Source organism: Lissotriton vulgaris, chromosome 3_1 (assembly GCF_964263255.1).
Source record: "Lissotriton vulgaris chromosome 3_1, aLisVul1.2, whole genome shotgun sequence".
Lineage (NCBI taxonomy): Eukaryota > Metazoa > Chordata > Amphibia > Caudata > Salamandridae > Lissotriton > Lissotriton vulgaris.
Window position 1 is genome coordinate 955,449,575 of NC_141689.1, and position 26,329 is coordinate 955,475,903.

The window sequence follows — 26,329 nt, forward strand, 5'->3', positions numbered from 1 at the left end:
ACAAAGTTCCGCCAAATGGGTGGGCTGATGGAAACTATTCTCAGGCCTGGAATTGGACAAGCTATGTAAAATTGGTGAACTGTGGTTGCTCCTACATTGGTGGTCTTTCTGTCACACCTAATAGACTGGTTTCCTCCCTGTAGTTAGTCAGACCTGGGAATGCACCAAAAACCTACACCTCCCCATGTGAGGCGCAACCTCTTCCTCGATTTTTCCTCTTTCTGTGTGGGACGCACTCTGCAGCACAGGTAGAAAGAGGAAAATGCCTAGGGGGAATGTTTTTGTGCACAAAAACAATCTACCTTACAATGCAGGCACCCTTGCTCCATGTTGCAAGGGGGGCCTGCATTGCCGCAAGGCAGCCAAAACAGCAACAGCACAGGGGGAAAGGCAGGAATTCCCCATATTCTTTTCAATACAGCGCATTCCTGCCTTGTCACGCAGTGCAGCGCAGCAGTCTCATAAAGGTGGCCCTCAGTGATTAAGGAAAGCATATTAAAGTTAACATGAAGGGCTCTGAATTAGGAGAGAGAACAAGACACTTAACCATCTATATCACGAGGCAATGTGAAGCCTTTCCAAAATAAACATAGAGGACAAAAAACAAAGAAAAGCAATTACGCAACGCAAGAGAATCTGGGTGCACATGGAGCAAAGTGTATGAAGAAACAAAGGTGAGCAGGTGCCAGGAAGTGAAAGGTAATTAATCTCACACAAGGGGTAAACTAAGGAAGGATCCCAAAAAGGACTTGGTTGAGCAGAGACAGAGAGGAGGTGCAAAAGAAAATCTCTCGCGCTCAATGAAGTATATAAAAACAACGAACCAGAATTGTTTAAATCCTCCAGCTAGCAGAAAATATGACAAACTATCACCCATGTCCCATACCTCCAACCGTGCCCCATATTTCACGACTCCCGCTTTGAAGTATGAACCGGCATGACATTATTTACAGTATTCTCTTGCTTTTAAATTGCTGTAGCTTTATGTGCGTTCTGAATTTGAAATTGCATTTCATACAGGACACAGGTAATGGCCAAAAAGTATGTTAAAATAAAACATTGAGATTGTTATCGCCAGCTACAGAAAGAGATGGAATGTGCCAGTATCGTTTCACGAAAGGGTTAGCAGCGCTGAAAAGTGTGCTGCACCAGGCCTTGCAAGAACAGTGACGGTGTGTGTCATTGTTAGAAATGGGGTTCCTGGTTGGCTAGGGTATGCACCTAAGCCAGGGAGAACCCACCACTCTAGTCAGGGTAAGGTAGTTACACACCTAAGATAACCCCAGCTCACCTCCTTGGTAGCTGGCATGAGCTGCCAGGCTTATCCCAGAAGCAATGTGTAAAGCGTTTGCACAACACACACACACACACACACACACCAGTGACACAATAAATACATCACAAAAGAGACACCACATAGTAGTATATAAAAATACATATCTGTACTGCATATAAACTAAGACCAAAACCACATAAACTAATTATCACTTTGCCAATTAGGTAATTGTCACAACATTACAATGTGTGCAATTGCACGTCACCAAAACATAATTACTGTGTATTTGATACAATCACATTCTATGTTACTCATTATCCTGTCAGTGCAAGGCATACACTAACACCTCACCATGAACATGACATGCAGCGTGTAATGAAAAAGAAAACCACACAATTCACCACAGTAGGGCAAGTACTGAGTCTTGGTTTTGAAACAACATACATGGAGCATCATAGATCACTAGAAAAGCATGGCTCACCAAAATACCATCATCCAGTTTCACCAATACTTCATGAATAATAACCACCATCAGCACATCGGGCAGATCACCTAGATTCAGTGACCCTACGTCCCTATTATATGCTATGCGGTAAAAAGAGCCCCTGCGTAGGTTACAGGACACCTTCTGCATGGTTAACAACACTTTCAGTGTTTTTCAATGAAGCGGGGACATCCGTTGAGGGCTCTTCCCAAAATGCTCTTTAATGAAGAGCCAGTGCCCCCAAGGTATGCCAACACATGGGAAAGGGCCCCTGCTGTAGATTACAACGCGGGAGACCTCACTGGGTCCCCTGCTTGTAAACTGAACACAGGGCAGCTACTCGTGTATGACCAGAACCCCAAAAAGGAAAGTCCCCAAGCCGAGGAGCGCTGGGCAGCCACACTGGGACTGCTTGGGTCCCAATCGAGCAGTTGTTACTTCTGACGCATCCGCATTATGACCTCGGATCCTAACCAGTGCCTTCCTCAAGGCAAGTGGAGTAGCTGTTGTCAGCTTCCAGGGACTCCTTGAACAGGGCTGGCCTTTCATGCAGCAGCGTGCTCCCCAGCTGCCAGAGCACTGCACGATCTCTTCCCCAAGGCCTTGCTCATGCTCAAAGCTGGCCCGACCTCCAGAGTGCATCTTAGAGGATCAGAACCAATTGCGCAGTAGTCGGTGCTGCAGCACCAGTTTAAGCAGCTGGAGTCCAGACACTTCTTCAGTGCTACCGTGCCAGCCCCCATAAATCAAGAGGCCTGATACAGCAGACGCAAAGGCTGAAGCGCCTATCATGCTCAGTTTGAGGTATCATAACAAGAAAAACAAAGTGCTCACCATGCGCTAGGTTTTTACAAACACATGGCAAATCATCAAGCCCAGGGAGATCACTGGGGGCACACAAACAGAACTGTAGGCAGCAGTAGGTCAGCACACAGGGTCATTGTAGACAAAGAGACAGTCTTTTAAACAGGTCAGCACAACAAAGCAAAGTCCAAGTGGTGGTTTTCCTGACAGCACAGCAGTTCCTCTGGTGCAGTATGTAGAGCCAGCAGCCTCTGTTTACGAGTCCCACACAGTGTCTCAGATCATGGGGTCAGAGTCCCTGTACTTATACTCAAAATGTCTTTGATGTGGAGGTAACCTCAGAAGACCTTTAGACGTGCACAAAACCCTCATTCAATCCCAGCCCCGGCTCCAGACACACTAACGGAGCGTGGAGATGAAGTAGTGGCATCTGCGAACTAAAATATACATAGTAATGGTAATACGAAGTAATGACCACGTAGTAAAGGTAGAATAACGTGGAGATAGCTTTGTGAGAGGACAGGCTATTCAGGTGTCAGTGACAATTCCTCCCACAACTCTAGCTCAGGAAGACCCTTTAGCTTGGTGATTGGACATCAGGATATGCAATGCACACCTCACCTCCCTTTGTTTGACTGTCTAGAATGAATTCAGAAACAGCCCTTGTCAGTCTACACCAGACGTTGATTACAGTCATGCGGCAAAGCACAAAGGACCTTATTTTGATGTTGGTTAGAAAGACCAGCATTAGTGGTTTGAACTCCAACCACCATATTTCAATGACGGGGGTCGGAGTCCAAACAGGCCGGGACATCCAACTCAGTTCCGATGGGCTCAAAGAGTCCATCAGCCAGTCAGAAAACATTCATCATTCCTTAAGGACGGCGTTTCCACAGTTGGGATTATGATGTTGGTTTCCAACAGCCTTTCGATGTTGGCCTTTCTGCCATGGAAAGGCTGTCAGAAAGTCACTTTGGGGGCCCCTAGCAGGACCCCCATTACTCTGCAGCCTCCAGTTGTGGCCCTGGGGAGCACCTATGGTGCCCCCCTGAAAATCCCTTAACCGTGTCTGCCACACGGTGCAGGGATTTACACAAACTCCATTTCTCAATGAGAGTTTATGCTGTGGACGGTTTCCGCCTGCCGCACAGGCTCCCATAGAGAAATGGGAGCTTGCGATCGCACAATTGCTAACCTATGGTCGGTTGGTTCTCACAAAGAAACAGTGTTGGTCGGAGGCAACTCTGACCGACATCCTAATGAGGCCCAGAGAGTCATAAGTACATAGAAATGCCCACTTTCTAAAAGTTTTGAAAAGACTAGGGAGTTAGGCCCTTCAGGAATGTGGTCTAGGCTGAGCCATATATCATCAATAAACAAAATAATTGCCTGTACCACTACTATTTTACGCTCGCATTATTCCCGCTTATTGGTCAAACGCACCTGATTCTTGTTTGTACCGGTATTTTATTTATACTATTTGCTTTGAAAAAAGTTTATATATACCAAACTTTATATATTTGCTACCCAACCTGCAGCAAGCCTTAGTTACTATTATATTATCTTGTGCCAAATTAACAGTTGCACATGCCTGGATCTCCCCTAAACCCCCGCATATTATGGAATGGTGGTCACTGATAAATGACATTTACTCCATGGAAGTGGCCCTGGCCAAACTTTGAGGTACCAGTTCTCTCTCTAAATGTGATAAAATATGGGGTTGTTTCATTAATTGAATGAATTTTTGAATTGTACTCTGTCGAATTTACTTGCAATATTATTTGTTTTTTATTTGCTTTGTATTTTTCTTTTTTACTGAGCTTTGTAACTGTTTTACTTGTCTCTCCATGCGTATTTTGCTATTCCTTTTTCTTGTTTGCTTAGTATTATTTAATTTGTATATTTTTCTCTGTACTGAGTTGCGAAATAAAAAATTTTAAAAAAGAAAAGGAGAAATAGATCATTTTTCTCTTTTTCATATATAAATTTTGGTATATATAAACTTTTTTCAAAGCAAATGGTATAAATAAAATACCGGTACAAACAAGAATCAGGTGTGTTTGACCAATAAGCGGGAATAATGCGAGCTTAAAATAGTAGTGGTACAGGCAATTTTTTTGTTTATTGATCACTTTCTAAAAGTGGCATTTCTAAAGTAGTAATGAAAAATCCACCTTCACCAATAAGCAGGATTTATCACCACTATTCCAAACATGCCACACATGGCAACACTACTTCTTTCAGATCAGATATTACCACTGAAGAACAAACTAGGGAATTCCCAATGCAAACTTATGAGAGGAGCAGACCTCACAGCAGTGAGAAACCAAATAGGCTGTTTGTCACTGCCAGGACATGCCACACAATAAAGGCACACGTCCTACCTTTTACCTACACAGGACCCTGCCCATAGACCTACTTAGGGCCTACTTTAAGGGTAACCTATATGTAGAAAAAGGGGAGCTTCAGGCTTGGTAGTTAACTTTAAATACCAAGTCAATGTGGCAGTAAACACACACACAGGCATTGCAGTGGCAGTCGCAGGCCTGAGACGGGTTTGAAAGGTTACTTCTGTGGGTGGTGCAAGCAGCTCTGCGGTCCCACTAGCAGCATTTAATTTACAGGCCCTGGGTATATGGGATACCATTGTACAAGGGACTTACATGTAAATTAAATATGCCAAACGGGTGTGAGCCCGAGGAGAGCGCACATGCACTTTAGCACTGAATAGCAGTGGTAAAGCACCCAGAGTCCTAATGCCAACAAAAACAGGTCAGAAAAAACAGGAGGAAGGGAAAAAATGTGGGGATAAGCCTGATAAAAGGACCAGGTCTACAGTCAACTTACAGCTGCATCTGATTTAAAACACTGCATACTCCTTATTTATGTTTAGAACCTTCTGGCATTAGACAGTCTCTAACCGCTGTTTCCATCTTGTTTCAGGTGGTCCCACACCTAAATCTAAACTGAAACGAGCAATTCCTAGCCAAAGGCCTCGCAGTGCTATCCAGCCTGGCACTGGCACATGGAAGTCCACAGACAACCAAACCACAACAGTGGCCCAGAGGCCCTCTGTGCAAACATGTAAGTATCCATCCATATGCATATTTGTATATGCAAGGTCTTACGATCTGATATCACTTCATGATTTTACTTCCTGTAAAGTCATGGCTTGTGATGCCATTTCATGTGACATTAATTCTTGTGATGCCACGTGCGATTTCACGCCGTGATGTCATGTACCGTGATGTCACTTGCATACTGCCTAACTAGGCTAGTCCCCCCACTTTATTTTTTAGGACTTATCAATCAAGACACATAAATGGCATTAATTACAAAAACACCTTTTTACCTTTATGAATGTTAGTGATTGCCTGTTAACAGAGTGCCTTGTTCATATATTTGCTTCAGCTATGACTGCCTTTCTCTGTTTTGCTGGTGCACCAGATTTCCCTTCCATGTCATAGTGAACTCACCTATGCATGTTCTGTATTGCAAATCGCATTGAGTACATCATTTGTGCTATGAGTGCTGCACTTCAGTAGTATCCAGTGAGACTAACCAGAGTTCCTATCACTTGGTTTCCAAAGCTCTAGGGCCAATGCCTCGAGACCCTCATGGGTGATGCAGTCGCACTCTACAAACAGGGGCGTGGCTTGGCCAGTATGTTTGGGTGGTGGGAACTTTGGATTTTCCAACAATCAGGCTGGCATATAATGTTTCAATATATTAGATAACAATCAGGGTGCATGAGAGGGGCCAAATGATAATGGAAAGGGGAAAGAATGCAGATTGGTAGGAGTTCTGAGGGAGCATATACAATATTTTGTAAAATAACCAATATTTTGAGGACCTTCAAAACGAAGTGGGTGTGTGATTTTGTCTGTGTGTATGTAAAAATCCCTGGTAAAATCCGACTGACATCTCACAATACCCAACTGAAAGCACCTGTAACCAACTATTTATCAGAAACTATATTTATTAAGTGGGGTAACCCCCCAACCCTCCCCGCCCCACGAAGCTACGCCCCTGTCAACAAATCCTGACGGATTGATAGTAATATGGTCTGGAAAAGAAAACTGAATACATTCAGAGCCTTTTATTCGAAATTAATAGCAACAGCTGTGTCTAAAATGCAAAGGGAAGAGTGGCTCCAAAGTGTGCGTGCACCGGTAACATGATCACATTTTTTTCTCCTTGCGGGTGATGTCAGCAGCACATGTGTCTTTTGAGTGTGTGAGGATGGATATTCACCATACCAGCGTTTCTTCTCAGGGTTTCGGTTGTCCATTTAGACAACTCAGAGAGGGATTTCAGAAATCAAAGACTTACCAGCTAGAATGTTGAGGTGATCACCCTTGGCACCTCCAGGGGTTTCATTCCTGATCCTTCTTCGAAATACCTTAGTGATTCTGAGTCACAAGAATACCTGTTTGACCCTTGAAGAGCAATTCCATTCAACTTGTGTCTTGCAGTATCTCAAGGGTGATGGAACAGCTGCACAAATTAAACACTATAAAGAAAGGACACAAAATAAAGATGTTCCCAAGAGGCCTCACGTCATACCAGTAGGTCATCAAGACAGAAAGGTAGTTTGATGGTGGCAGGTGGAGGCACTGTTTCATAGGTTTAGCTTCAGTGTGGAAGACACCCAGGGCTTTAAGTGGGATGAATAAACTCTCTATCAAAGGGGCGTGACCAATGTAATTAAGAGCGTGGCTTAAAAACAGGTAAGCTAAAAATCTGTGCTTAGCGTAGTGTGCCTCCCAAACGTATTTTGCTTTTTCTGTCATTGCTTACCGATATATGATACAAGTAACATTATACCAACAAGAAGTCGACTATTGGCTTTGTCAATGGTTGTTAGTTGCATAAGATAAATAAGTATCAACTATGGCTTGATTACAATATTGATAAAGCTTCCACTTAAAGCCCTGGTGACCCACGACAATGTTGCTGCTCCTGAGTTTAAAAAAGAGAAGGAAAATTCAGAGAGAAAATGACTCTCTTTGAAGGATTTTCCTTCCCCTACAATGCTCACCTGGCATGACGTCATGCCTTAACTTCCGCTAGCGAGAAGTGAGCATTGTGAGCACGCGCAAATTCATGTGCCTACTGTCACTGCAGTACGGAAAAAACAGACTGCCTGTGCCAGGGAACACAACAAAGCCCGATAAGAGACCTGTTTCGAGTTCCCCTTTAAAAAACTGCCAAGGGCTCAGCACCGGTGAGACCCGGCCCACTTTAAGCTCTGAAGGCACCTAATAAATATTTGTGACTTGGGCTGAGTGGAAAAGCTATAGCGTAGAAGCAGGATACCTGTCTGGAGACATGAACTCAACTTAGTTATATACAGTGCTTGAAATGGAAAAATGGAAGTTCAGCTACTCTGTTACAGGGTACCTGTTTGTTCTGAGAAGTGCTGGTACTCTACAAATAAAAGTATTTCGTTTTTCTTGAGAAGTACAGGTACTCTGGCTCTCAAAATAAAAAAGGGCCGGCACTCAGTACCGGTCTAAAGGAAATACTGACCCATTTAAAGCAAGGGTTATATAAGGACTCGCACGAGACTATTATTCATACAGCGAAGTAGGATTTCCAGTACCTAACTTAAAACATTTCATACCACGCATCCTCCCGCAGTGCCCTCTTACCTGGAACCTTCTCATCACCTGAAATACTTGTGCAAAATGATTTCTCTATCACCCTGTTTAAACCAATTCCCTGTCAAAATTGGTATCTTCCTGACTCCTGGCCCCTCCAACCCCTGCTGTGTAACTCGACATGACCCACAGCACAGACTCTGACTTAATCCCAGTGCACCGTGCACTCTGTCGTACGTACACACAACCGCAGTCGTACTATCCCATTAAATGTTCGATACCTGTGTACACGACCTCTAATGCATTTGCTTCTGACGTACAACTACCAGCAAGAATGCCATCGTCCCTGGCGCAAGCAAGCAAAATGGCCGCCTTGCTTTTGGGGTAGTAAACTACAACAATTATCCGGGTTTAATGAGTCACTCTGCGCTATGGGCCACTGCACCTGCTGCACCATTGGTTGCTACGCCCCTGTGACTACTATTTGCAGTAGTTGGTGGTGACCTTATGCATTTTTTAAAATCAATTTCATGGTCAGTTTTTTTCAGAGGATGATATAATATATTATAAAAATGAGTTTTCTCGCTCCAGAAATGGTTATCAGTTGTCAACCAGAGATCGCACAGGAGACATACATGACGTGTTCTTCAGCATGCCACAGAATCTACCACCTGTAAGCTGCTGACTGAGGCCCTAGCCAGCCACAAAGATGATTCTCACACTGCTATACATTTCATGCTTGGCGCTGCTCACAGCGTGGCCTTTGTGTTCGCCACAGAGCAGAGTCCGTGCCCCCAGCGGCTCACCCCACGGAGATACCTGCTTCTTTGATGTCAAACAATATATCCGTTTACTGAATTGCCTCTGTTTGTTGAAGAGCTTTTGAACCAGCTAAACAGAATTCTATTACTCGAATCACATGACAGTAAATATTGTCTACATCGCTTGACATTTGAGCCACACACCCGAGTCTTTCAAAGCTCCTACAACTGAGGCATGTTAGGAATGAGAGGCGGTTGTCACCTGTCCACAACTCACACCCAGGAAGGACCGTCCCAGAGCCATCAGCTGGAAATATATCCCATTATTTAATTTCTAAACAACAGCTCTTCCATTTTCGACAGGGAACAACTGCATTGTGGGGAATACGCACAAAATGACAGTGCCTTATGCCAGAGAAGAAAAAGAACATGCTGGTATCCCTGTGCAAGACGAACAATTCGAGATTCAACTCGGGTCATTTACTCGGGTTCAGGGCCTTTAACAACCAGTATAGCCCTTGGCAGCAGGCTCTAATAATATTGAAATATCGGTACCCATAGTCCAGATAACTGCAGTGCTGACAACACAAGCACTCTCATGGAGGGCATCCTAAAAAAGAAAGGAGAGTTCCCAGAAAGCAAGCACTTATGGAAGAATACAAATAATCAGTGAGAGAGGTGGTAAACAGACTATGCTTAATAAAAGGAACAAAAACATGCTGGGTGGTCTGAAATAAATAAAGCCAGCGAATAGAAAGCGAGCAAATGTGAGCGACAAAACAAAAAGCCAATATTCAGCTATAGGTCAGTTTTCAGGATGTCCCCAATATGTCTTTGCAGCCAGGCAGCTGACTGTCTGGTTGGCTTCAACCTTATAAATAACAAAAATAAGACCCAGGTGATGAAGGGGGAGGGGTGGTTGGTTCATTAACAGTGTACAACCAGAGTTGTTCAAATATTATAAGTACTTGGGTGTGAATTTCTAATACCATTTCTGTTTTGGTGAACATGTTCCTCAAGTGCCTGTTCAAGTAAAGGTAGTCATGACATGACAGTTCTAATCCAATTGAATTGACAATATGGCGACATAACATTTGCACTGCAGCGGGACGTATAAAGAACTAAAACCTATGTATGCCAGGATTAGTTACAGAGGCAGTGTGTGATTTCATGATAGTTAGCCCCTACATCATTCTCTAGGTTCACCAGTAGGATTATGCTCACCATGTAAAGGAAATGAGATAACATGTATACATTTCACAGCATCTCTGGAAAGCAAATGTTATCCTAGTGTAGCAGCACAGCACCTGAAAGATGTCGCAGACTATCATTATTTATGGTAAATAAAACACTATTTTAAGGTTAAGAAGTGTATATTGAGCTTAAAGAAATAGGAGCTGATATGTTTTAAGACAGATGGCATTGGAGAGTTATTTAATGCAGAAAAGCAGTTCAAAGCAACTAAAAAGTGTGATGAATGCTGTGTATTGTAGGGCATGGTTGTGTGACCGTATCATGCTATGCACCTACAAAACCGTCTTGGGTCCAGTCAGGCTCTTTTGGCTTAAACAAAGGAACAAGTGTAAATCATTTAGAACCACCAAACAGCAACACAAGAAGGATGCACAACACAAAAGAAATCCAACACCAATTTATAGAGATAGGTTATATATCTAAGAATTATTAGACACCAAGATGAGCAAAATCAACTGTAGGGTTCCGGCGATGTAGATTTGTAAGTAAAACGTAAATCTCAGCATTGGTAACGGTAAAATGTGTAAACATTTGGAAACTTTGGACGATTTGTGTTTGGCTCCTCTGACCAGGGTTGAGCAACAAATTCTGACAGGGAGAAGGTCAGGGGGCTGAGCAAGGAAAATTTGGCCAGTTACCCAAAGCAGTGTTGAGTCCAGTTCATACTTTACATCAAGACTGCCATAGCCTTCATTTATGTGGCCCCAATGCTGGTGATAGAGGATGCAGAGGATGCTGAAATATCCTCTAGGTGCTGTGAATTCGACAGGGGCCTTCCTAGGGCTATTCCGTGGTGCATGGGTAAGGTGGGGCGACTTTGACCACCTGGGTCAGAGTCCCTCACATTCTTCTATGTGTAAAATGCTAGTTGTGGGCGGTCTACCGATCTCCGTTTGCAGCAGGTCCAGTAGTTTGCTTTGGTGAGGGCAAGTGTCCATCTTGGTGGCCAATTCACATTATGATGACTCTAATGGGTCAGGCAGACACAGGTGCAGTTTTTGAGTCCGAAGTGGAGATCTTTTTAACTGCACATTGGTAGTCATTGGCAATTCCTTGCAAATGCCTACTAACTGCCCAGGGTGGATGACTTCAGATTGTATGGTCCTTGCGTTAGAACAAACTGACCCCTGGAGTCACTACTTCAGTCTGGGGCTCAGGAGTGACCTTTCCTTGAGCCAGGCACCACAGGTTCAGTCTTTTCTTTGCTAGTCCAAGAGCAGCAGGTGCAGTCCATCGGGTGGCTCAGCATCTATCTCTTGCCAGGTGAGCAGGGCAGTCCTTTGGTCCTCTCTCTAGTCCACATGTGATCTGAGGTTCAGGCTGCCAGGATGGCCATATTTGTTCCCAGAAAGCCCCCTGGGGGACGATTTGACCACTAGCCAATGGGTTACCAGGATCCCTCCCTCTCTATAATAACTTCTGGCTATGTGTGGCATCTAGCAATTCCAGAGTGATCTTTTTTTAACTTTACTTTGGATGTTAGGGGCTTGGTACCCCACCCAAGAGTATTGGAAACCAGTGGATATACACACCCAAGAAAAACCCGGTTTAGCAACTGGTTTACTCTCTCTGTTCCCACTGGCATCCCATCTAACTGAACAAAGAGGCAGCCCTACTTGAGTGTGGCCGTCATTTGCACACTAAGGACAGCTTCCCCGTTGATCACCCTGTTTTGCTTCTTGCAACACCTCTCTGAAAGATTCCTGTTTACGGAGGCATTTTCAACCCAGTATGTGACTTTATACGGAGAACAAGATCCATTGCGGACTGCAAGAACTGCAGGACAAGCTTGAGGGAACTACAGGAAAACAAAACAGTTTGAAAACCTGCATAGAGTGATACAGGAAGGGGCTTGATGTTTGAGCCCGTAAATTTGTCTTAAAGAGGCATATATTGGCTGCATCATCTTCTAACCATTAGGTGCAAGAAACACAAGGGTTGAAAAATAATCCTCCAAAATAATAGGGGTGTCCAATTGAGGGTGAGGTTGACCAACCCCCATAAACGTGACTGCAAGGGTATACCTGCAGATTGTATGGGGTAAATACTTTGGATTCAGAACAGATTCGTATTGTGCTTTAGGAGATATCTTTGCGCAGTAATACCCACCGAAACGCGTCAATGGTTACTGTTAACAGGCATACTATAGACTGTGAAGACATTTGTTATTATTGTTAAATCATTTTCACTAAAATCAAATGTCGGAAGAATGAATTTGGTCTGATGTATTTGCCTGTATATATGATTAGAAACAATTTTTCTTGCTGTTTCTCCCAGTGTTGTATTAATTTGTCTGGTTTTTAATTCTTTTTTGCAACAATTGCTATATAGTGTTTTTAACTTTTTAAAAAACTTTCTTTGAAAATTATTTCTATGTGTGCTATCACATGTTTGATTAACTTTTAATAAAATACTTGTATTTTTCAACAATTGCCCTTTGATGGTGATGGTGTTATGTTCTGGTGATATGGTTATGTGTATGAATGTGTGTGTTTTGGTGAATTAAGTTGTCCAAAGGGGATTTCTTTTCGCCTGAGTTACACCTCTCTCTGTGGCAGACATCTATTGCTCCTGAGCCTCGGAGTCATTCACACTACCCCTAAGGACGGCAGAAGGCTGCCTGGTGACCAGCAATTTTGAAAGGCTACTGAATCAACTGGGCAACAGAGTGACAACTTTCTAAAAGTTGCTTTTCCTTGAAAGTGATCTTAAATTTGGCTTGGGAATCAAGTCAGGCTTAATGCCTCAATTAATTTGATACCTTGAAGTATCCATTTTATTAGTTCCATTCAGCAATTATCAGGAGCGAGATGTCAACCCATAACTCTGTATTACCCAATGAGACTGCTAGCTTTTCCACAGTAAACCTACAAGTTGGAGATTTTAACGTTAAGCCATGTTAAACTATATATTTCACTTAATAACATACAGTTCCCTGCCTTCGGGCTCAATAAGACTTTCCTTATTTTGTTAAGGGAAGTAGGGGCTTTGCCATTGGTTTAAATGGCAAAGACAAACTAGCAGTTTTAAAACTGCTCTTCATGGCTGCAGTGCAGGCTAGGAGCCATTTTGTCTATTATCACATGGGTGGCACAATCAGTGCTTCTGCCCTCGGTGGGCACTCTAACATACATGCCTAAGGTACCCTTGGTACCATATACTAGGGACTTTTAAGCAAGTCAGCTTATGCCAATTGTGCATAGTCAATTCAACATACATTTTGTAGTGAGTAAGAGCACTGGCACGGGGGTCTGGTTACGAGCCATCAGTGCGCTCTCAAACTTAAAAAATAAGCATCCAGTACTGCACAGGGGGCAAAAAGTGAGGAATAAACCTGCAAAAAAGTCTGTTTCCTCACAAAAAGTGACTGGCTTTTTTCAATGCAGTAAAATTTATGGCGGGGGCAGGACAATGTTTACTGAATGTTTTAAATAAAAATCTATGAGCCAAATGCTTATTTTGTGTTTGGGCACACTTAGTAATAATTATAGTTTAAATAAAAGCACCAGGGGCAATAAAACAAAGAGTGCCACAGAAGTACACTGGGCTTGTGTGCCTGATATCTGCACCCACAGGGCGCTTACAGTAGGGACTGCAGATGCTTTTGCAGCCCCTTCTGTAATACAGGTCACACCAGTTGACATATAGTGTTGCTATAATCTTAATTGGGGGTTCCTTTATTTGCATTGGGGAGTGACGTTGCTCCAGGCAAATGAAGGAAACACTTTGCCTCTGCACCCCTGCCATATTGAAGACATATGCAAAAACAAAAGTTGATGGACAGAATGCAGACCAATGTCATACATTCACCCCAGTACAGAGATCTGGGCCTAAATCCATCGTTTTTTTGCACTCCACCCCCCCCCCCAGTTCAGACATGGCCATATGCAAATCAGCCTTGACCCTGTGCCTCATGGGAACAGTCCAGCTGGAACTGCCAAGCCATGTCTTTCCTGGACAGGAATCAAGCATCCTAGGACCGGTTTCTGGCTATCAGCCGTCTTCAGCCAGGATAGCTTGACTCCAGTGGTGTGGAGAGCATGGGACTCACTTCTGAGCATACCCATCCCACTCGGGGTGACAAATGCAAAAACAACAGTTGATGGACAGAATGCAGACCAATGTCATACATTCACCCCAGTACAGAGATCTGGGCCTAAATCCATTGTTTTTCTTCACTCCACACAACCCCAGTTCAGACATAGCCATATGCAAATCAGCCTTGACCCTGTGCCTCATGGGGACAGTCCAGCTGGAACTGCCAAGCCATGTCTTTCCTGGACCGGAATCAAGCATCCTAGGACCGGTTTATTCAGCCAGGATAGCTTGACTCCAGTGGTGTGGAGAGCATGGGACTCACGTCTGAGCATACCCATCCCACTCGGGGTGACAAATGCAAAAACAGCAGTTGATGGACAGAGTGTAGAACAATGACATACATTCACCCCAGTACAGAGATCTGGGCCTAAATCCATCGTTTTTTTGCACTCCACACCCCCCCCCCCCCAGTTCAGACATGGCCATATGCAAATCAGTCTTGACCCTGTGCCTCATGGGAACAGTCCAGCCTGATCTGCCAAGCCATGTCTTTCCTGGACCGGAATCAAGCATCCGAGGACCGGTTTCTGGCTATCAGCCGTCTTCAGCCAGGATAGCTTGACTCCAGTGGTGTGGAGAGCATGGGACTCACGTCTGAGCATAGTTGATGGACAGAAAGCAGAACAATGTCATACATTCACCCCAGTACAGAGATCTGGGCCTAAATCCAAAGTTTTATTGCACTCCACACCACCCCAGTTCAGTCATGCCCATATGCAAATCAGCCTTGACCCTGTGCCTCATGGAAACAGTCCAGCTCGAACTGCCAAGCCATGTCTTTCCTGGACTGGAATCAAGCATCCGAGGACCGGTTTCTGGCTATCAGCCGTCTTCAGCCAGGATAGCTTGACTCCAGTGGTGTGGAGAGCATGGGGCTCACGTCTGAGCATACCCATCCCACTGGGGTGACAAATGCAAAAACAACAGTTGATGGACAGAATGCAGAACAATGTCATACATTCACCCCAGTACAGAGATCTGGGCCTAAATCCATCGTTTTTTTTTCACTCCACACGAGTGGGACGGGGATGCTCAGACGTGAGTCCCGTGCTCTCGACAGTGCTGGAGTCAAGCTATCCTGGCTGATGATGGCTGATAGCCAGAAACCGGTCCTAGGATGCTTGATTCCGGTCCAGGGAAGACATGGCTTGGCAGTTCGGGCTGGACTGTTCTCATGAGGCACAGGCTCAAGGCTGATTTGCATATGGCCATGTCTGAACTGGGGTGGTGTGGAGTGCAAAAAAACAATGGATGTAGGCCCAGATCTCTGTACTGGGGTGAATGTATGACATTGTTCAGCATTCTGTCCATTAACTTGTTTTTGCATTTGTCACCCTGAGTGGGACGGGTATGCTCAGATGTGAGCCCCGTACTCTCCACACCACTGGAGTCAAGCTATCCTGGCTGATGACGGCTGATAGCCAGAAACCGGTCCTAGGATGCTTGATTCCGGTCCAGGGAAGACATGGCTTGGCAGTTCGGGCTGGACTGTTCCCATGAGGCACAGGGTCAAGGCTGATTTGCATATGGCCATGTCTGAACTGGGGTGGTGTGGAGTGCAAAAAAACGATGGATTTAGGCCCAGATCTCTGTACTGGGGTGAATGTATGACATTGATCTGCATTCTGTCCATCAACTGTTATTTTTGCATTTGTCACCCCGAGTGGGACGGGTATGCTCAGACGGGAGTCCCGTGCTCTCCACACCACTGGAGTCAAGCTATCCTGGCTGATGACGGCTAATAGCCAGAAACCCGTCTTAGGATGCTTGATTCCGGTCCAGGGAAGACATTGCTTGGCAGTTCGGGCTGGACTGTTCCCATGAGGCACAGGGTCAAGGCTGATTTGCATATGGCCATGTCTGAACTGGGGTGGTGTGGAGTGCCAAAAATCGATGGATTTAGGCCCAGATCTCTGTACTGGGGTGAATGTATGACATTGTTCTGCATTTTGTCCATCAACTGTTGTTTTTGCATATTGAAGACATAGACCTGTTGGCAAAGACAGCCGTAGGAAATATACCGACTGTGCTCCACAAAGAGGGTGCTCTATGAAAGTGGGACAGGGGGAGAACCGGGGTCCATTTGCTACAGGGGCCCCCATTTGTAAAGAAGGCTGTGTGCTGCATGCCCTATGAAAGATGGAAAGACTGCTTTAAACAGCCAATCTTCCTTTTTACTAATGCATTTTCCCAGGACAGGAATGTGTTTGCGGCTGTTCTAGGAGCACTGCATTATTTGTAATAGGACGATGACTACCTGAGTGCACCAGGCTGCATCTCTGTTGTACCCGGGACAGTGCCAACTTTACATAATGCGGCGCCAGCTGGCTTTACTGCCGTTTGTAGCTCTTCTACCCAGTGAATAAGAACATGTAATGGTTTTATTATAAAGGAAGCTTTACTCTCCTTCATTTATGCTAAAATAGTATGATTATTGAAAGCTTAATATGTTTACATGCTTACATTAGAAGTCTAAAAAACAGTTTTATAACAATGATAATTATATTACTGGGACACAATGACCTATCGGTGGAAAGATATTTCCAGCTTCATCAGTAGGTTGAAAAGTGGTTCTACATAAAGATTAAAACACCTAGTAGTCTTAGTTTCCATAATTCAGTGAGAAGTGTAGAGAGGTCTGAGAGGAAGGCACTTTTGGAACCCATTGGGGTGTATACTAACCCTCATACCATCAAGGTGCTCTGATTCTTAAATTTTATTAAAACAAAATTGCCCTTCAGGTCCTTCCATTTTTGCTGCACTGGGAGCATTTTCCTGAATAATTTGGTATGCCCACATTTCCTACAGCCTGGTTCGGCTAGTATTTCACTTTCGCAAGATTGACTAGCATCCATCACTTTACTTACCCAACCTCTGTGTAACATATATGTATCTGAGGACATCACATGTGTCATGTACGCATCTGCGGACATCAGATGTGTTTCTTGCATCAAAATGAAGCATGGCTGTTTTGAGCCTATGCAGTTGTATCATTTGTTATGCTTTAATGGTGCATTGTTATGGGTAGGATATTAAGGTCTATAGGCAGTATTGCGAAAGTCATTATAGCTTCAGTGATAGAACCCAATTCAGAAGTGTGAGATAAGGCAGAGTTCTGTGCCTCAAATGAGGATGTCAAGATATGGTGATATAGGAAGAGAAGGACATACGAATGTATACATTCTTATTACGTGTGGTGTGAGTTTCTATTTTGCAGTTAAAGCCTATTGCAACCCAGGAATTCGGGTTTCTGAGGTTCCGTTCAGGCATCTGAATATCATTTAGAAGAACATCCCACCTCAGAAAGCTGGAAACGATATAGCGTTGATTAAACCTATAGGGTACTCAGCCCATCTAAAATAGGCAGATGTGCAGGGAGGCCTAACTGTCCAAGTGTAATTTATTAGGTGAGCTAAACCTCCAATAGCATGGGGTCCAAAGGCCAACCGTTTATATGTTTAGGATATAAGCAATGACGTTTGAGTATCAACTTGTCTGTCAAGTAGCTAGTTCTGGTGAAGGGTGGAACGTAGCACTGGGGATCAAGTAGAACACATTTCATCCTAGAAAGTGATAGAGGGAGAGGGAGAGGGAGAGGGAGGGGGAGGGAGAGAGGGAGGGAGGGAGGGAGAGAGAGAGAGAGAGAGAGAGAGAGAGAGAGAGAAAGGGAGAGATATAGAGAACAACAGAGAGAGAACAACCCTGCTGCAGTATTTCTCAAAGGCTTCATAGACTAAGTTATCCATCAATGTTCTTATATAGTTTGCGATGTCTTACAAATATACAGAGTACTCTGTGTGTCAAGCAGAAACTGCTGCTCTCCCTCAGATGCTCGACTAGTGGCAAGTCACAGATTTTGTAACATGTTAATGAAGGCTGTGGTGGGTACTTTTTGGTCTACACATAAACCTTCTGTGTTTTTTTAAGTAATCATCTCCTTCATTACAAGTTGCATTATGCCAAGATAACCTTAGGTGCCCTCGCATGGTATCAGTGGGGATCTGGAGTTATCTGGTGTAGCTCTTAGTGACCCCTCTTCCCTTTGCTTATCCCTCTCCGCACATTTTCTGTGACACTCTTTATTCTCTCTCTCTCCCTCTCTCTCTCGTCAACTAAGGATTTGTCTTCAGTAGTTTTGACAGCTGGTGATGCCAGGGGTGCCATTGCTCTACATTTTGTCTGTGGCCATCCATCATTATCAACATGGAGGCTAGATCGAAGATCCTTCAGTTGTGCTCCCAATGACAGGAATGCTTGGTCTCTTACAAGAACTCATCAAAGATACATACCTTGGGGACTATATGTCTTGGTTGCCATGATGATCTGATGATCCTGCTGATGTCCAGGAAAGCAGGCTATCTCTGGGTGCAGTGAGTCTCTCTGCGCCGGCTGATCAGTGTTTTTCTGGTGAGCCCTACTGAATTTAATAGGACACTAAAATTCAATGTTCTTTCCTTCTTGAATACAAATATTCAAGAATTATAGTATGTCTTCTTACTCTAGTTCCCTGGAATCTCAGAGAACCATAGATTGTCTGTTGTTTCTTTCTTCCATATCAATCTGATTCTTGCAAAGTTTTCATAGTTCTTTATCTCAGTTAGGAGCATTGTACAGCTAGTTTTCCACACCTGTCAATCTCTTTTTAATGGAGTCTATGCATTTTGTGAAGGATGCAATACCGGACAGTATTAATTTGATTTCTGTAACAGCATTTAATAGGGTGACCTCCACCGAGCTCAGGGATTGCTTGATTGACGTAAATTCTTTCATCAGTGAGGCGTGAGCAATCCTCTGTTGCAGGCAGAAAGATGATTTTAAGCTCATGCCCAGTGGGAGTCTTTCTGCTCCTGATGGGTGGGAGCAATGAAATCTTCCCTGCCCACGCTCTGGTGGTTAGAGAACTACAGAGTCCGGGAGATACGATCCCCCGGACACTGTTATGAGTCAGGCAATAGGGGATGGGGACCCTGGAGAAGAAATGGCCTTGCGAGGTTCACCCTATGCCCATCTCCCCATCTAAAAAAGTGCTGGGCCCTGGAGGATGGAGCCCCTGGGGCCAAATTTGTCTCATGGAGGGAGAACCCACATTACTCTCCCCATCCAAAATGTAGATGGCACCCCTGGTGATGGGGTTCTCTGACTGAAATCAGCTCAGTAGGACCATTTGACCCCTGCCCTCTAAGTCATAATGTAGCCCCAAGGCATAGCATCCCCAGGTCCATAGAATAGCTACGGCAGGGGGCTCCTCCCCAAAAAAATGACAATCCCATAAAAAAATTAAAAAAAAATGTTTTTGGACTCTGGGACCCCCCACCAGGCCAAGGGGGTTAGTTTATATTTAATTATTATGGGGAGGGGCATGTGAACCACCTCCTGAGCCATTACGGGCCCGGGGACCCCATCCCAGGGGACCAAAGTATTTTTTGAAGGGTTGGAGCCGTGCAACCCCCTCCCCTTGCTTTTAAAAGGTCATGCTGACCCCATGCCTCAGGGCTGTGATTTGTTTGAAAAAAAAAGGAAGCGGATTGCAGGGCCCTCCTCTTTAATGGCCCGGGGCCTGCTAACTTGCTGTGTACCAGGGAGCCCACCCTCATGACACAGTGCTTTCCCTGCCCATACCGGTGTGGAAAAGAAAACACATGTTTGCTCCCGTCTGGTGGGAACATTTTCAAATCTCCTGCCAAATGGGAACAAACACAATTCTGTTCCCTCCAGGAGGGAACTTTAAAAATACTCTTGCCAGCTGGCCTGATGTGAGCAGGGAAACAGAAAAACTGATTGCTCCCAACTGGAGGAGCAGTATAATAGCTAATCCCTCCGGGCTGGAGCAATGTCAGCTTCCGCACCATCTGGGGAACCAACTGTGGCCATGGGGCCCTAGGGCTCCCCCCACAGCCCCCAACACATGCATGGTGGATGCCATAGGTGGGCACTCATCTATTATAAAGATAGACGCAAGGGATGGGATCCCCAGGGTCATAATAGACTGGAAAGCATCTCCTGTATAGAGCACTCCCAATGGCAAAAGACTTTTTCCCTTTCTATCTCAGCATGGATGGCATTGTACTAATCCTATGTCTGAAGGCTTTGATAAAAAAGCAGACATTTGAGGTGAGCAAACCTAGAGTGTTGCTTGTGTTGAGAGTGCTCTATACAGGAGCTGCTTTCCACTAAACTTGTGAACTACCCAGAGTTCCTTGTGTCTGGATAATGTAATACCTCTCTGTAGAGCCCTGTAGAGTTCTAATGAGAGCGAATTACTGTGTCAGGGGTTGTTTTACTCATATCAGTTTGGATTGGTTGGTATTTTAACAATTCAAATCTGTAATACTGTGCCTGGAGTGGTAAATGGCTTTTGTAATTTTTACAGCTCGGCATGGACAGCACTGTGCTAGTCCTATGCTTAAAGTCTTTGCTGTAGAAATGGCAAAAGACTTTGTCTCCTTCTATCGCAGCATGGATGGCACTGTGCTAATCCTATTCTTAAAGACTTTGACAGAAAAGCAGACATTTGGGGTGAGCAGATTTAGAGTGTTGCTGGTGTTGAAAGTGCTCTATACAGGAGCTGCTTTCCACTTAAACTTGAGAACTACCCAGAGTTCTCTGCTTCCTTTTTGCATAATTTATACATCACTCTTTGCCTGAAAGGGTATTGTTTTGATATATATATATATATATTACCTACTGGCGGTCGCCAGTAGGTAGTTATAGTTAGGATTTTTTTCAATGTTAAATCTCAAAATTCTATTTGGAATAACTTTGGCGCCGGTTGACAAATCTGCCTGAAAATTTCCTCAAAATGGCCTCGTCGAGCTCCGGTCCTTCCCTGAAAGTTTGGGGGGGATGGGTCAAGCGGGGGCCGAGATAAAAGGGAGGTCCCAAAACGCGTTTTCCCCATGTTAATTTCCATAGGGCTGTCGACCTCACTTTTAGCCCGAACGGCTGAATAGATTTACATCAAATTTGGCAAAATTGTAGGAACTGGTAGCCCGATGTGCCTTTGCTATGTCTCAAGATATATGCTCCAGTGGATTTTGAGTAATTTAGGTACAAAAAAATATAGATATCTATGACAGCGCCCCGGTAGGCGCACCGGGGAGCGCACCGGGCGCGCCACGCGACTTGCGCATGGAAAGCTGATTGGTTCTTGGTTGTCTGTAAACATTCAAAACAGTCCGGAGCGGCCGCCATCTTGTGTCTCGGTAGGATGGAGACACAAGAGGTGGCCAAAACAAAGAGGGAATTGACCATAAGGGGGCAGAGTAGACCCTCCCTGACCCCCTAGGTTTGATGTGGGGGCTTTAAAAGGGCCCAGCAGGGCAAAAGAAAGTATTTTTTTTTTCGATTTTTGCGTGGGGAGCGCCCGGTACACACACCGGGGAGCGCACCGGGAAGTGCACAACAGAGAAAAAAGAATGGCAGAGTTTAACATTTTTTGGCAATATTTTATAAATGGGAGGTAGTTCTGAAAATAACTTTTTTTTATTCTTTTTGTTGTTTTCTATTTTTTTTATTATTTTTCTGAACATTTTTGTATTTTTTTGTATTTTTTGAACAATTTTATATATTTTTTGTTTTTTTTGGGGGGGAACAACGAAAAACAGGCATTAGAAAGGGCTCAACAGGAGCAAAAAAAAAAATTACTTCTTGGGGCGTTTCGAGCACTTGTGGTTTTCAAATGCTCTATTAATTAAAATGATACTCATCTCCCCATAACAAATTAGTGCACCACAATAAATGCACACTAGCTTCATGTGCGAAAAATTGTTTTGAATATTTGGGACCGTCTCCCTCGCTTCTGGTCCCGATAGAGTTTCCTGTGACGATGTACTGGCCACAGGAGTTGGTGGGTTATCCTGGAGGTGACGCACCTCAGCAACGCTATAATTGATTGGATGCCACCTCTGCATGTGGCGTTGCATAGTATAGTTTCCAAAACTATACTTTTTGTCTGTGCCTCGGGACAGAACTGCATTGCAAATGAGGCATGTCACAAGCCGGGCATTGACCTTTTTTTGCCCTCGAGGGTAAGAAAAAAATTGCCATATAAAATGGTCTAAGCAGTGGGATTGCCGGGGCTCTTCACGCATGAACTGCCTCGGCTCTACCTCCTCTTCCTCTTCTTCTTCCTCTTCCTCTGGGTTTGGAAGGAACTGTGCAGGTGGTCCTTCCTTCCTAGGTGGTTGTGGTGGTGGTGGGGGTCCACCAGCTGCAGCTACTACAGATGCCATGACTGAACAAGCAGAAACAGGTCTTCCTCTCACAAAGATGTAAGTCAGAGTGAGGAAAAAAGGTGGGGGCTTTCATCATTTGGGAAAAAAAAATGTTTTAAACCAATGAAAAGTGTTATTTTCAGGTCACATGACCCGATGCGCTTACGTTATGTGCTCCGGCACGCTTACGTTACGCGCTCCGGGCCGTGCCACGGATCGCTTCCGGGTGCCTTTATGCAGCGCATCATAAGACGCATCACGCGGCTACGCGATACGTCACGCTTACGCGACGCGTCACGATGTTGTTTTCGATCGCGACATTGGCGCTAACGGGACGCTTCCCGGTTCGCGCACCGGGGCGCTTCAAAATAGTAAGCTTTCTGGGGCGCTCACCGGGGCGCGCACCGGAAGCGCTCCAAGACAAAAAAATAAAATAAAAAAAATGAAAAAAAATATTTATTTTAAAAAAATGAAAAATTGTTAGGACTGATAGCTATGTCTCAAGATATATGCTCCAGTTGTTTTTAAGAAAATTAACTTTTAAAATATATATATTGGCCTATATTTGGGCTTTATATATGTTAGAGCCCAAATGTAGCCCAAATGTAGCCCAATGTAGCCCAATGTAGCCCAATGTAGCCCAAAGATGGCCACCAGAGACAAAAAAGTACAAATGTAGCCCAAATATCAGCCAGTTGTAGCGCAACTATAGCCGAATGATAGTATGTACTAGAGTGTTCTAAAGAACAACTAGAGCGGTAACAGTCTTACTTATAAAGTGAGACCTTTAGTTAGGAATTAGTATTAAAAAAACCTTTGAAATTCACTGAAAAAACCATAGGTTTCACACCAGTTATAGTTAGGAATTAGCATTTAAAAAACCTATTAAATTCACTGAAAAAACCATAGGTTTCACACCAGTTATAGTTAGCTGGAAATTTTACTGACATAAAACCAATGAAATTCCCACATTATAGTTAGTTGGACTCACTATAACTTGCGCGTGTAATGCACTGCTGATGACATCACATATTACATCACTCATGACATGGTCAGTGTCTGAGACGCGTTTAGTAGCGCGAACGCCGCTTGTTCACTCGACAGTTTGTTAATACTCAGGCAGCATTTTTAAAGTGACAGTGCATGAATTGGTGAATCACGTGTGTTCATTTCACTATAGAAATAGACAAAACACTTTCTCTGTATTTCGCAACTGCGGTTTGTGCAAATTAGGCTTTCAGTTCATATACAAATATAAGTAAAATACATTTTTGTATATAAATTAACCATTTTTGTAATCAATAAATAATCATTATTCGATTAAAAAATCAGTGTAAAATACGTTAGCCCATGAACAGTTGCCTTAATATAGATGTTCTGTCTTTTTTCTAGTAAAAACTTCTATATAGTGCTTATATGTGCAAGTGATTATAAAATCGTTTCAGTGGGTCTCATTATATTTTTCATGTTCACTTATAAACCAAATGAATTTTAGCTCCATACTGTTGTCATTCTATATACATAATCCAACTCATGTTTTCACTGTTCATTACTGTTCAATATTGCAAATAATTTATTTTCTTAAATCGCTTATAGCAGCATTCAATGTCAACATCGTAAAATCTAACATCTACCTACATCACATCTGTAAGTACATTTTCAACCAATTCATGCTCATTTTAAAGATACCAGTATTACAATTCTTACCATCAAATGCACATTAATACCTTATAACAATTAATATTATTAGTTTTTTCTCCCTTTTACACAAAACATTGTACTTAATTTGATCCACATATAAAAAATATTTAAAAACATCCTAAGATATTTACAAATATTTAAAACCATGAATATAAAACATCTTAATTTAAATAAGGTCTTTACCTAAATAAATACATTTTAAAAATGTATATATCTATTTTCATTTATGTTTTCCGAAAAGTGCTGAGTAGTGCATGTTTATCTGATTGTGTACTGGTTATCTTGTTTATGAGCTAGGGCCAATTTCCTCAGTAATCAATATTCTAGACAAGTGTACAGATCTTCCGTTAGGTTCAATCCATTCGGATGTTTCGAATCTAACAATAAAATGTATCTAGTCTCCAACTTTCTTAGTTTATTCTCCCTATCACCTCCTCGTCTATTGGGAGGGATTGCATCAATAAGATAATATGACAACCCTTTGTTATTCGATCCGTGGCATGCCTTAAAATGTCGGGCCACTGGGTAGGTGTTGTCTGTATTCGTTATGGCCCAGAGATGCTGTGGGTACTAAGGATATTAATTCAACCCATAACTACAAGAACCACAATGCCTGGTGCGACACGCCCTGAGGGGCGGGACTACCGACCTTGAAAAATGAGCAAAAGATGCAAGGCAGCTGTTCCTTTTCCTTGTAGCCAGCCATTGAGAAAGGGAGATTAGCTCCAGAAACGCGTTTGGCGAAATTGGCGAGAGAAAACTTTGCGGGGACAAGCGCGCTGTGTCTCATTGCTGCGCTGTGAATAAATAAGGTGAAATCTATACATCGTGTGAGGTGCTTCAATTGAAAGAGTAACTTGTTTTGGATATTTGGTGGCCTGCTCCTAGTCACGAAGCCGCCCCACTGCCAAGCCAGCAGGTCCGGGTGCTCCAATTACGAACACTCACCAGGAACGATGTTGCCTGTTCCCATGGACACAAAAAAGCAGTGAGACGGGCGCAATTAGAACAGGCAACCTGATGGATTTTGAATTCAAATAGGAAATACAAAGACAGCTGTGGGTCCTAAGGATATTAAATCAACCCATAACTACAATAACCACAATGCCTGGTGCGACACGCCCTGAGGGGCGGGACTACCGACCTTGAAAAATGAGCAAAAGATGCAAGGCAGCTGTTCCTTTTCCTTGTAGCCAGCCATTGAGAAAGGGAGATTGCCTCCAGAAGCGCGTTTGGTGAAATTGGCGAGAAGAAACTTTGCGGGGACAAGCGCGCTGTGTCTCATTGCTGCGCTATGAATAAATAAGGTGAAATCTATACATCGTGTGAGGCGATTCAATTGAAAGAGCAACTTGTTTTGGATATATATATATATATATTCACAGAAAAAACCATAGGTTATAGTGGATATATAGTTAGGAATTTGCATTTACAAAACCTTGAAAATTCAATGAAAAAACCATAGGTTATAGGCCATATATAGTTAGGAATTAGCATTTACAAAACCTTATTTTACTCGCATAAAACCATTGAAATTCCATATATAGTTAGCTAACTATAAGCGCTAACTATATATCGCGCACCCGCAATCCACTGCTGATGATGTCACATATTACATCATTCATGACATGGTCAGTGACATCACTGATGACATCACTGATCACAACATCCAGTGATTGTATGTGTCTGTAAAGTTTAAATATGTTTCACATATTGAAGAATGAGTGGATGTATAAGTGTCTGGATGAAGAATTTAGTAGGTGCATGACTGACTGTATGAGTGAGTGATTAAATGTGTCTCACTGAGTACATGGGTTAGTGACTAAACTGTCTTAATTCGTGCATCAGTATGTTTGATGTTGTGTAAGCTGCTGCATGTGTTGATCAGTAGCTATAAGAGTGGCCATATGGGTTATTGATTGGTTGCCCAAATATTTGAATGGGAGGCTGAGTGTGTGTGTGGGTGGCTGGGAGGTGCGTGACTCTGTGCATAGATGTGTAAGCAGTTGATTCACTAGGAGTATGAGTTCAAAAGTGCATGTGGAAACAGCTATATGGGCGGTTGACTGTGCATGGGTGTGTTGGTGAGTGAATGGATTTCTCATTGCTACATGTGCAAGTAAGTACGTATGTAA

At 43.5% G+C, this 26,329-nt stretch overlaps 1 protein-coding gene across 1 annotated transcript in view; it reads left to right on the plus strand.

Annotated features, from left to right (window-relative positions):
• Positions 1-26,329, plus strand: part of LOC147727266 (uncharacterized) — a 734,797-nt gene that overhangs the window by 109,370 nt on the left and 599,098 nt on the right. The window contains exon 6 of the mRNA XM_086961322.1: positions 5,508-5,648. Within this exon, the coding sequence (XP_086817448.1) occupies positions 5,508-5,648 (141 nt within the window). The remainder of the gene's footprint in view (positions 1-5,507; positions 5,649-26,329) is intronic.